The 12,376-nt window shown below is 42.1% G+C and overlaps 1 protein-coding gene across 3 annotated transcripts in view; it reads left to right on the forward strand.

The window, feature by feature from the left end:
* The window catches only part of SIPA1L2 (signal induced proliferation associated 1 like 2), a 601,890-nt gene that overhangs the window by 186,882 nt on the left and 402,632 nt on the right, over positions 1 to 12,376 (forward strand). For all 3 annotated transcript variants that reach the window (XM_082249126.1, XM_082249125.1, XM_082249127.1), the window contains exon 6: positions 5,252 to 5,355. In XM_082249126.1, coding sequence (XP_082105252.1) covers positions 5,252 to 5,355 — 104 coding nt within the window. The remainder of the gene's footprint in view (positions 1 to 5,251; positions 5,356 to 12,376) is intronic.

Below are 12,376 nucleotides of genomic sequence, written 5' to 3' on the forward strand. Positions count from 1 at the left end.
CGCATCGCTGGACCGTGGGACAGGTGAGTGTGTGTTTTTTTTAAAAGTCAGCAGCTATACTTTTTGTAGCTGCTGACTTTTAATAAACACAAAAACGGCTGGAACTCCGCTTTACCTGCATAACAGAGGGATGTATGACATAGAGGATCCAGTAATTGGGCATAAAAAGCCGAGATCAGGCCCCGGGCATGAGGGTCTGATTTACAGATGTGTTTCAAGTTGGTCATATCGGGCAATATTCCAAATTAGCTTTCACCCTTTTTTCTCCCAGCCTATGTTTATGCATCGCTAACCCAACTAAGCATTACTACCTGTCTGCGCCCCTCCTGAAATACAACTTCTTAAATGGACTTTAAGAAAAAGATTTTACAGTAAATACCAAAAATCTTTTTTTTAATGCCAGCAATGTTAGTTTGTGAAAGTACTCCGGCATTAGCCTTGCAATACTACACAGTTGAGCTCAGAGTGGGAGAGAGGGAAGCAGCACAATGAGTCATTCAGGTGTGCTGTAATGCTCACGAGCTAACCATGAGCATGCTGAAAAAAAAGGAGAGAGAAGAGCAGTGGAAAGTTGAGGTCAACAGTGTACTGTTTCTCTTTTCACTGTCTACTATAGGCCTGGGGAAGGATATGATCAGGGACTTAAAGTAGAATGGTGGCTTCCCATTAAAAAAATATGTTCTGCAGCAGTTGAATATAGAGTAAGTGCATATACACTTTTTTTCCTAGTCCCCTACACAGTTTTTTTTTTTTTTTGTCCCCCTGCAAAGTCCTGCAAATACCTGTGGATCCTGCCAATGAAATCCAGCCAATGCAGGTTCCTCTGTGTGGTTGTGATGCTTTGCTGTTCCTGAACTCAGAGCAGAGTTGCACCCTCATATAGGTTGTGCCTGTTTGCACTGCAGTGGTATGAGAAAATGTTGCAGGAGGATGTGGCTATCAGCATTGTTCCTAAAGCCTGACAGTGTGCCTGTAGCTTGCCAATCAGCACCTGGCCGCACCTAACTCTGTCTATTGCTTTCTGTATTGACAGCACTTCCTCTGTTGCTGAAACTTTGAGATCCAGTGTCTGGCATATGTGAGGCAGAAAGGAGGAGGATTTAGCTCAGTTAGGGGAGGTGAAGAAAGTTTTTTGTTTAAAATGGTTGTAACCCATCACATATACCCAGTGGTTCAGGTGATACACAGACTAGCTTCAGGTGATAGACAGAAATTAACCACTTCAGCTCCAGAAGTTATACCCCACTTCATAACCAGGCCATTTTTTGCGATGTGGCACTGAGATACTGTGACGGTACTCACCAACACTGGGAGTGAAAGACAGACACTATCTGACAGATACCTAACGGACACTGAGAATATGGTTTGGATAACTTCAAATGGGAGAGTAATATTTATCAACAATATCTCTCAAGAAATATGAAGATGTAATCCCACTTTACACTGTGAGACCTATAGCCTATTGCCATGAAGTCTGTGACTCCTAAATATTTAAAGTAATGCTTAGATGTTTATTGAGTTGATTGAATAATAATTGTCATCTGTTAGTTGCTGAGTGGAAATAGTATACTGTTTGTGTTGGTTGTTCTTTAAATATGTTAATTATATTTCTGTATAAAATTTCATCTGCATAGGAATATAATCAGGCAACCCCTGACCTGATGGGGTAATTTGATCAGGAGGGGAATGTGCTCATGTGTGTATAAATTGAGTGTGAAACTGTTCAATAAATGGGTGATTCCAGTACAAGCTAAGTTGTCGGCTAGTTTTGTATGTAGGGCGGCTGGAAAATCTGGTATATATGTTCAAGACTGTAGGAAGCCGTATACTGGCGGAAGCCCACAAACACAGTGTGGGTCGAGGTCCCGTTACAGATACTTTAACTGACAATTGTGTGGTCGTGCGACATTGTAGCCAAGTAAAATGTATGTCCTTTTCCCCCACAAATAGAGCTTTCTTTTGGTGGTATTTGAACACCTCTGAGTTTTTCTTAAACAGGCAATTTAAAAAAAAAAAAAAGTACTTTCTGCTATAAAACATATCCAAAAATGTAAAAAATCGATTGAAAATCGATCGAATTTCTTCATCAATTTAGGCCAATATGTATTCTGCTACATATTTTACTTAACAAAATCCTAATAAGCATATATTGATTAGTTTGTGCAAAAGTTATAGCGTCTACAAACTATGGCATATATTTATGGAATTTATTTTTTTAATAGTAATGGCGGCAATCAGCTACTTATAGCAGGAATTCGATATTGTGGCAGACAAATCAGACACTAACTTACACTTTTGACACCTTTTTGGTAACCAGTGACACTAATATAATGATCAGTGCTAAAAATATGTACTGTCACTGTACTAATGAGCCTGGCTGGCAAGTGGTTAACATCAGGTGCGATCAAAGGGTTAAATGTGTACCTAACTAGTGATTTTGTGTACTGAAGGAGGTGCTTTTACTCTGTCCCTACTGACAGAATGGCAATCTGCCTTGTGTGTACAAAGGCAGACTGTTGTTCTCCCTGTGTACCGAACAAATGGTGGGTTCTGGCAGACATCAAGTCCATTGTGCCTGCTGATCAGCTCTTGCTGTACATGATTACAGTGGAAGCGAGCCGGCTGGCGGCGCACACTTGCGCACGATATCCAGAAGTACAGGATAGCCTCTATATATATATATACATGATCCTGCGTACATCGGCCACCCTGTAGCAGGGAAACTGCTATAGGGCGGTCATGAAGTGGGTAAACAAATCCTCCAACATAGGCTATATCTGTTTATCAGCAGACTTCTCTCCTCTACATCCATTCAAAGTACAGAAATTAGACAGTATTTCTTAGCTCCAGAAAGCATGGGGCAGGGATGTGATGTCATACAATGCACAGCAAAAAAGCAGGGAGTTGAGTGTAATCTGAAACCTGAGTGGAGGGAAAGGACACACTCCCCTCTACACAGCCTCATAGGAAAACATGCACAGCTTAGGCCAGTGATGGTGAACCTTGGCACCCTAGATGTTATAGAACTACATTTTCCATGATGCTCAACTACACTGCATAGTGCATGAGCAATATGGGAAATGTAGTTCCAAAACATCTGGGGTGCCAAGGTTGGCTTAGGCTGTCAGTCCCCTGCTGTGTTGGGGGGGGGGGGGCGAGGCCATCACTCAGGATTGTCTGGTGTTGACATAGACTTTTGGACGTGACTCATGCAGATAGCAGAAGAATAAGACAGCAGACATACTGTATGTTACACTTGGTGCTTTAGATAGACATGATACATGTGTACAGTGGTGATCGAAAGTTTGGGCACCCCAAGTAAAAATTTGTATTAATGTGCATAAAGAAGCCAAGGAAAGATGGAAAAATCTCCAAAAGGCATCAAATTACAGATTAGACATTCTTATAATATGTCAACAAAAGTTAGATTTTATTGCCATCATTTACACTTTCAAAAAAACAGAAAACAATGGCATCTGCAAAAGTTTGGGCACCCTGCAGAGTTAATATCTTGTACTGCCCCCTTTGGCAAGTATCACAGCTTGTAAACGCTTTTTGTAGCCAGCCAAGAGTATTTCAATTCTTGTTTGAGGTATCTTTGCCCATTCTTCCTTACAAAAGTCTTCAAGTTCTACGAGATTTCTGGGCTGTCTGTCACGCACTGCTCTTTTAAGGTCTATCCATAGATTTTCAATTATGTTGAGGTCAGGAGATTGTGAAGGCCATGGCAAAACCTTCAGTTTATGCCTCTTGATGTAATCCCCCGTGGATTTCGAGGTGTGTTTAGGATCATTATCCAGTTGTAGAAGCCATGCTCTCTTTAACTTCAGCTTTTTCATAGATGGCATCAAGTTACCATCCAAAATTTGCTGAAATTTTATTGAATCCATTTTTCCTTCTACTCGTGAGATGTTCCCTGTGCCACTGGCTGCAATACAACCCCAAAGCATGATTGATCCACCCCCATGCTTAACAGTTGGACAGAGGTTCTTTTCATTAAATTCTGTGCCCCTTCTTCTCCAAACGTACCTTTGCTCATTCCGGCCAAAAAGTTCAATTTCAACCTCATCGGTCCACAGAACTTGTTTCCAAAATGCATCAGGCGTGTCTATATGTTCATTTGCAAAGTTCAATCGCTGATTTTTGTGGTGAGGACGTAGAAGAGGTTTTCTTCTGATGACTCTTCCATGAAGACCATATTTGTACAAGTATCTCTTTATAGTGGAATAGTGTACCACAACTCCAGTGTCTGCCAGATCTTTCTGGAGGGATCGTGCAGTCAAACGTGGGTTTTGAATTGTTTTTCTCACAATCCTGTGAGCTGTTCTGTCTGATATTTTTCTTGGTCTTCCAGATCTTGCTTTAACTTCCACTGTTCCTGATAACTGCCATTTCTTAATTATTCTTATAGCCTTCTCCAGCTTTGTGAGCGTCAACTATTTTCAGTTTCAGTTTTCTAGACAACTGCTTAGAAGATCCCATGGTGCTGATTGTTGGGGCAAGTTCAGATGAGTCTGGGCATTTAAAACCTTTGAGATTGACATCACCTGGTCTTCCCAGATGATGATTGAGAACAATCCATGACACTGGCAGGTCTCAGCCTTGCAAAGGGGGCAGTGCATGCTATAAATTCTGCAGGGTGCCCAAACTTTTGCAGACACCATTTTTTCGTTTTCTGTAATTTTGAAAGTGTCAATGATGGAAATAAAATCTAACTTTTGTTGACATATTATAAGAATGTCTAATCTGTAATTTGATGTGTTTTGGAGATTTTTCCATCTTTCCTTGGCTTCTTTATGCACAATAATACAAATTTTTACCTGGGGTGCCCAAACTTTCGATCACCACTGTATGCTTTGCTCATTTTTCATTTCAATCAGAGGTTTACAACCACTTTCATTTATAAGGCTTGTGCATCACATAATATTTGGATTCTGACTTTTGTAAACTTCTATACAGGAGACTTTAGATTTACTTAAACTAAGGTCCCCTGCCTTTTGAGACAAGCATGTACTGTGTACCAAAGTTGTGTACATCTCAGAACCGGATGGATAGCAATACAGAACCTTTCCTTTAGCAGGTAAATGCCTTCTTTATATGCATTCCATACATGTATTTAGCTATTTGGAGCTCAGCTTTAAATCTGAAAAGAAATAAAAAAGTAATCTGGTCTTAGTACTCTAGTACAGAAATGCATTGCAGATTTTATGATAAAAAGTACAACTCTAATATAATGACTTATTTTTTTTAGCTGACTCTACAGGAACACATTCCCTTTATACCACGTATAAGGATTATGAACTCATGTTTCATGTCTCTACAATGCTACCATATATGCCCAAAAACAGACAACAGGTATGTTTTTACCTTCTCTTGTTGTGATGTATTTGATGTGACCTTCAAACAATCCAAAATGTGTGGCTTCTTTCACCAAAAAAATATGCACACACACACAACACACCACACAACAAAACATACACAACACAAAACACACAACAAGTTCATTCTATGTTGAAAACTATAGTAAAGAAAATTGTACTTTTCTCACTTTATATGTATTGATGCCCAGTGGTTTAATATTCCAGAACCTCATCGAATGCTTAAAGGGTTAGTTCACCATTACTAAAAAAACTGCCTATGCAGATAAGGGGTTACTTAGATAGAAACAAGCTGTACAGCTTTGACCAAAGTTGAATAAAGCCTTTGCAGAGCTCAGAACTACTGCATCAGGGGGTGGAGAAGGTGCATGTGAGTGGGTTGGAATCAGATCCTGATAGAGTGAATGATTGAATCACTCCTGTGATGGTGAAGGTGTGCAGTGACACTAGGCTTCCCACCCAAACCCCAAAAGAAAAATTGTATATATTGCACCTTACCATTACTTAGATTTGGAATATGGAAAACATGGACTTTACTGGCACAGATATAAAACCTAACATTTATTTATGGTAGATTAAAATTATTGACAAACAATTGCCGATCTATACAAAAAGGAAAAAACAAAGCAATACAATAGAATGGTAATTGCAAACTACCACATTGTGAAGCACATATGAATACATATACTCTGTGACATTGATTCTATTATAGACATTCTCCAGAGGGAGGCATATAATACCAATTCCCTCCTGGGGCTCTATAGATGAAATTGTTACAGGTGCCAACAATAAGCGGAATGTGAGCTAGGCTGAAATGTTTCGCAATTCAGCTTCGTCTGGAGCCCTGGTTCAACACTCTGTAAGGGTGCTTATAAAAGGGATAAATCGAGGGGGATGATCAGAAAAGCCAACAGGGTAGAATCAAGATATAATTGTTAGGGTGTCTGCAAAAACATACTCCTGGTCCAACTGGAGCTGTAACTGGATGGTACTGATGTTTAACAACATATGGGCTCTAAAGGCCGTTTAATAACCATATGGCCTTTAGTCAGGTAAAGAAGAGTCACATAGAGTAATTGCGATTGCAAAAACGGAGGCTCAATATTCTGATCATCCCCCAAGGATGGGGAGATACCACCATGATGGTGACCTGTTGCTTAGTTGCAGGGCTAGAGAGCGGGCATGTGATCGCGCCAGCGTGAGACGTGCTCCAACGAGCCACCGTACGGGTTCAGCGGTTTGCGCAGGAGAGCCAGCCTGCCACAGTATATCTGCGGCAGCTGGTTGGGAAGCAGTTAACAAAACCCCAAATTCAGGTCACAAACGCAGTGTGTTTGCCTACATCAGATCGCATGGTACAGAAGTACCATGCAATTTGGTTGCAGTGCGTTCTTTTAACCACTTGCCGACCGTTCACGTTGACCGTACTGTGGCAAAGTGGTTCGTTATCGTCCAGCGACGTAGTACTACGTCGCTGGACTCCTCCCCCTGTAGGCGCCGCCGGAGGCGCGCTCCCGCTGTTTTCATTCACAGCGGGAGTCGGGCCAGGGGAGGAGCGGCGGCGATCGCCGCTGCTCTTCCCCGATCGTCGGGGAATCTAGTTTGGAGATCCGCCCGCCTGTGTAAACAGAGCGGGCGGATCTCCTCAGTGACAGGGAGTGACAGATCGCAGTGTTCAGCATAGCTGAACATCCGATCTGTCCCTGACTCACTCAGTCACCTCCCCCCACACACGTCAGTAAGCACCAGGCATACATTAACCCCTCCCTCTCCAATAAAATGAACCCCTTCTTCCAGTGTCATTTTTACAGTAACAGTGCATATATATAGAAGTGATTACTGCAGTAATGTCACTGGTAACCCCAAAAGTGTCAAAAATGTCAGTCAAGGGTCCGATCTGTCCGCCGCAATGTCGCAGTCCCGCAAAAAAAATTGCAGATCGCCGCCATTACTCATTAAAAAAAAAAAACACCAAAAATGACAGAAATCTTTCCCTTAGTTAGTAAATGCAATAACTTTTGCGCAAACCAATCAAAATACGCTTATTGTGATTTTTTTTTTTTACCAAACATAGGTAGCAGAAAACAAATTGGCCAAAAATGTAAAAAAAATTTGATTTTTACATTTTTTTGGGGGGAAATTTCATATAAAATTTTTTTAAAAATATTGTTATTTTTTTTCAAAATAAACGCTCTTTTTTTGTTTATAGCGCAAAAAGTAAACATCGCACAGGTGATCAAATATCACCAAAAGAAAGCTCTGTTTGTGGGAAAAAAAGGACGTAAATTTCGTTTGGGTACGGCGTCGCACGACCGCGCAATTGTCAGTTAAAGTCGCACAGTGCCGAATCGCAAAAAGTGGCCTGGACGTAAGACAGCAAAATCCTCCGGTGGTAAAGTGGTTAAGTAGTACATGCAATACTTTTGGTGCAGTGAAGTGCGATTCAGCCCATTCAAAATGAATAGGCTCAAATCGCACCACACTGCATCGCAAGTGATTCGCCCAGGAATGCGCAACACGTTCCTGTGCGACTCCTGGTGAGAACCGGCCCTAAAACTGGTCAGGAAAAAAGAGGTCACATGACCACACTTAGCCGTTTTTATCCTGAAGCTCATACACACAGCGTTGGCTAATTATAAACAGTGCAAAGCAATCCAGACCAGGCTGCATAGCATAAGAAACTAGCTAAGCTACCCTTCCATACCCTCCCATACACCCTAGTGCTAGGGTATAGGTGGAAAATAGAGTATGCTTTATCCCCCCCCCCCCCCACCGACTCACTCACTGCCCAGGAGATTGCCTACCACTTCAAAGAGAAGATTGATACAATTATACAATCTGTAAGGAGATCATTGCTGTTCAGATACCTTCCAAGCCTTATGCTTCATGCCCACAGGTGCGATCATTTCTTCCCTCATTCAACCCCGCCACTATAGATGAGGTTGCTAAACTACTTGCTAACGTCCACTTAACGACCTGTGGATCCTGTTCCCTCGCAAATGCTACGTTCACCTTCTGGCCCTATTCTACGCTCTCTAACCCACATCTTCAATTTCTCCCTCTATTCTGGCATCTTCTCCAACTCTCTAAAACATGCACTAGTCAGCCCCATGCTTAAAAAGCCCTCACTGGCCCCAACCGATCTGAACAACCTACGCCCTATTTCCTTGCTCCCCTTTTCATCCAAACTCCTCGAACGTCTAGTCTACAACCGACTGTGCGACCACCTTGCTGATAAAAGCCTCCTTGATCCCCTTCAGTCTGGATTTCGGCCTCAACACTCCACTGAAACTGCTCTCCTAAAACTGACAAACGATCTACTAATGGCCAAAACCAATGGACACTATTCTGTACTCCTACTTCTGGACCTTTCTGCTGCCTTTGATACGGTTGACCATCCCCTCCTCCTCAAAAAACTCCATGCCTTTGGTCTCCGTGACTGTACTCTTCACTGGTTATCTTCCTACTTATCCAACCGCACCTTTAGCGTTATGTACAATTCTACAATGTACAATCTACACCTCCTCTCTGGGTCAGCTGATAGCCTCCCACGGCTTCCAATACCATCTCTACGCTGACGATACCCAAATCTATCTATCCACCCCTCAGCTCTCTCCCTCAGTCTCCTCACGTATCACTAATTTACTATCAGATATATCGGTCTGGATGTCTCACCACTTCCTCAAACTCAATCCATCCAAAACCGAGCTTATCATTTTTCCTCCACCACGTGCCCCTTCCCCTGATTTCTCTGTCAATATCGATGGCATTACTATCAGCCCATCCCCGCATGCCAAGGTCTTAGGTGTTGTCCTGGACTCTGAACTCTCCTTCAAACCCCACATCTAATCGCTGTCCAAATCTTGCAGCCTCAGCCTCTGCAACATCTCCAAAATACGCCCCTCTCTAACCAAAGACACAACAAAGCTCTTAGTTCACTCCCTGGTCATCTCGCGCCTCGACTACTGCAATTCCCTTCTCGTTGGCATACTTCTACACAGGCTATCCCCCCCTTCAATCCATCATGAATGCTGCCGCCAGACTCATCCACCTTACCAATCGCTCAGTGTCCGCTGCTCCTCTCTGTCAAGTCCTCCACTGGCTTACGCTCACCCAACTAATTAAATTCAAAATACTTACAACATCTTACAAAGCAATCCACAGCTTAGCCCCTAGCTACATCACTAGCCTAGTCTCAAAATACCAACCTAATCGCTCTCTTCGTTCCTCTCAAAACCTCCTGCTCTCTAGCTCCCTCATCACCTCCTCCCATGCTCGCCTCCAGGACTTTTCCAGAGCCTCTCCAATCCTATGGAACTCCTTACCCTTATCTGTCCAATTATCTCCTACTCTATTAGCTTTTAGGCGATCTCTGAAAACCCTCCTTTTCAGGGAAGCCTATCCTACCCACACCTAACAAATGTACCTCCATTTTCTCCACCAGCCCATCCCCCACTGTTATTGCCTTTTGTTTCACTTGACCCTCCCTTCTAGATTGTAAGTTCTAACGAGCAGGGCCCTCTAGTTCCTCCTGTTTTAAATTGTATTGTAACTGTTTTGTCTTCCCTCACATTGTAAAGCGCTGCGCAAACTGTTGGCGCTATATAAATCCTGTATAATAATAATTATCACATAATACAACAGAAAACACAAGTCAGTTTTACTCATTGAGGAACAACACTGCATTCACACATAGAGAACAACAAAAAATCTTATAGCACATTGCCAACTGCAGAGGGATATCAAGATTCTAAAATTTACTGTGCAGAGGGAGGATAGGGAAGCACTCTGCAGATAACCTTTTCTCATCCAGGTAAAACAAATGCTGTTACACGTGTTTGCAGTCTGGATTACACAGCAAAGACATTAGTGTGATCAACATACTAAAGCTGGCCATACACATAACATACAGATTTTAATAGAATCTGACAGATGCCTTCAAACAGCTGTACAGCGCTAATGGACTAATCTCCCACTGTGGCTATTGTTGAAAGCTGCCCACTTGAATCGTAGAACATGCATATAAAATATATCAAAAAGTGTCTATTAGAGTAACACCAGGGTTCTGGTGGTTTGGTCTAAACCCCAAACATTTTCACTAATGTGTCAGTGTTAATGTTCTATAATAAGGGTTGTGTATGCAAGAATAAAAACATAAAATGCAGTATTAAAATTACAAAAATTATTTTTTTTTGTGGATATTTTTCCTTAAATTAAATATTTTATATTCATTGGCTCCAGTGGGCCTACAGCTTCTTGGACCAACACTATGTCATATATTTTGCTAATGAAAATTGTTATATTTTTCAGCTATATAATGTGATTCACTCAAAATGGATATGCAAAATACTAGTTATTTGGTGGGCGGTACTCCCAAAAATTATTTGTTCCTGTATAACAACAAAGTTTTATCTTGTTTGGATGGAGTGGGAAATCCAACACTTTTCAAACTTTATGCTGTACAGTATATAGCTTCTTCATCAGGGATATTATGCCACCTTACAAAGTGAAAAAATTTGAAGAGCATATCTAATTTAAAAATATATTCCAACAGAATTCTGTCCATATAGTTCATACAAAAGTACTGTACAGGACATCGGGAATGTGTCTTGGATGGCGGGTACATTCCCCCGATATTTGGGGACAGTTGCAGAGCTTTTTTGGTACTCAGGGGTTATCACCCATGCAGGGTGAGGTGTTCTGGATTAAGTTTGGCTGGAGAGGACTGACTTCCAGGACTCTCTGGATTGCTAAGTTTATATCTGGGACCCAAGATTTCGAAGGTTCAAAGAGACTTGGGGGGGGGGGGGGGGAGAGCCTTCAATCCCTGACTACCAGGACTTTGGTCCCAAAGGGGTTAAGTCCCAGGTGAGGGAGGCTTGAAAGGTAGGAAATCAGCACCCGTGTCAAGGAAGTGAATGGAAGAGAGAGACTCACTAGCTGTGTAGCAAGTGGAAGCTCTCAGACAAGCTGAGACACGGGCTGCTAACCCCCCTGTGTGGCCTGCCTGGCACCCTTACTTTGGAGGAGCCTGACCCCTGTATGGGACCAAAGACTAGTGGTGAGCCTGCTGATTAATTACCAATACCTGGATTTGGACTGTTTGTTTACTTTGGCTGAATTAAGCTGTCTTTTGTTTAGCTGTGATTAAAATAAATGAACTGTTTTGCTTTCATCAAACTGGCTGGCGGTCATTCCAGAGCTACCCCAGGTTACAGTACTTACAAAAGATTAACAACCCATTGCTCTCCAACTTGTCTCTGACCCATCCTGTCTTATCCTGATTTTATATAATGTCGATTTTCGATTTTTTGTTTGCCTCTGAATGTACCATCAAGAGCATATTCACATGGTATAGCTATAGGCAAAGAGATGATGGCAACCTCTGCCCCTAACTAAGTGAACTTCATTTAGTGACAAATATAATATGTATAAACCATTTTCTTCCAGACATTGTTCTATATTTTTTTTTTTATCTAGTCTATTTAAACCTTAATTATTACTTGTTAAACTGATATTAAAGTCTTGTTTTTTTGGGGGTTAAAAATAACAAATGTTCTACTTACCTGCTCTGTGTGTTGGTTTTGCACAGATCAGCATGGATCCTCCTCTTCTCTGGTCCCTCTTCTGTGCTCCTGGTCCCTCCTTCCTGTTGAGTGCCTCCACAGCAAGCAGCTTGCTATTGAGGCACCTGCGCCGCAGCTTCCTGTGTCCATTCAGACACAAAACCTCCACCTGGCCCCACGCCCTTTCTCTCTCCTTATTGGCTCCCTCACTTTGATCGACAGCAGCATGAGCCAATGGCTCCGAGCTGCTGACTCAGTCAATGAGGAGGGGAGTCCCGGAGGGCAGTCCCGGACAGCCGAGTCTCTCATGCAACATTGCTGGATCTAGATGTACCTTAGGTAAGTATTAGGGGGGCTGAGGGGGACTGCTGCACAAAGAAGATTTGTTTATCTTAATGCATAAAATGCAATAGGATAAAAAAAAAAAAAATC

This window comes from Pelophylax lessonae, assembly GCF_965119305.1.
Source record: "Pelophylax lessonae genome assembly, chromosome: 3".
Taxonomy (NCBI): Eukaryota; Metazoa; Chordata; class Amphibia; order Anura; family Ranidae; genus Pelophylax; species Pelophylax lessonae.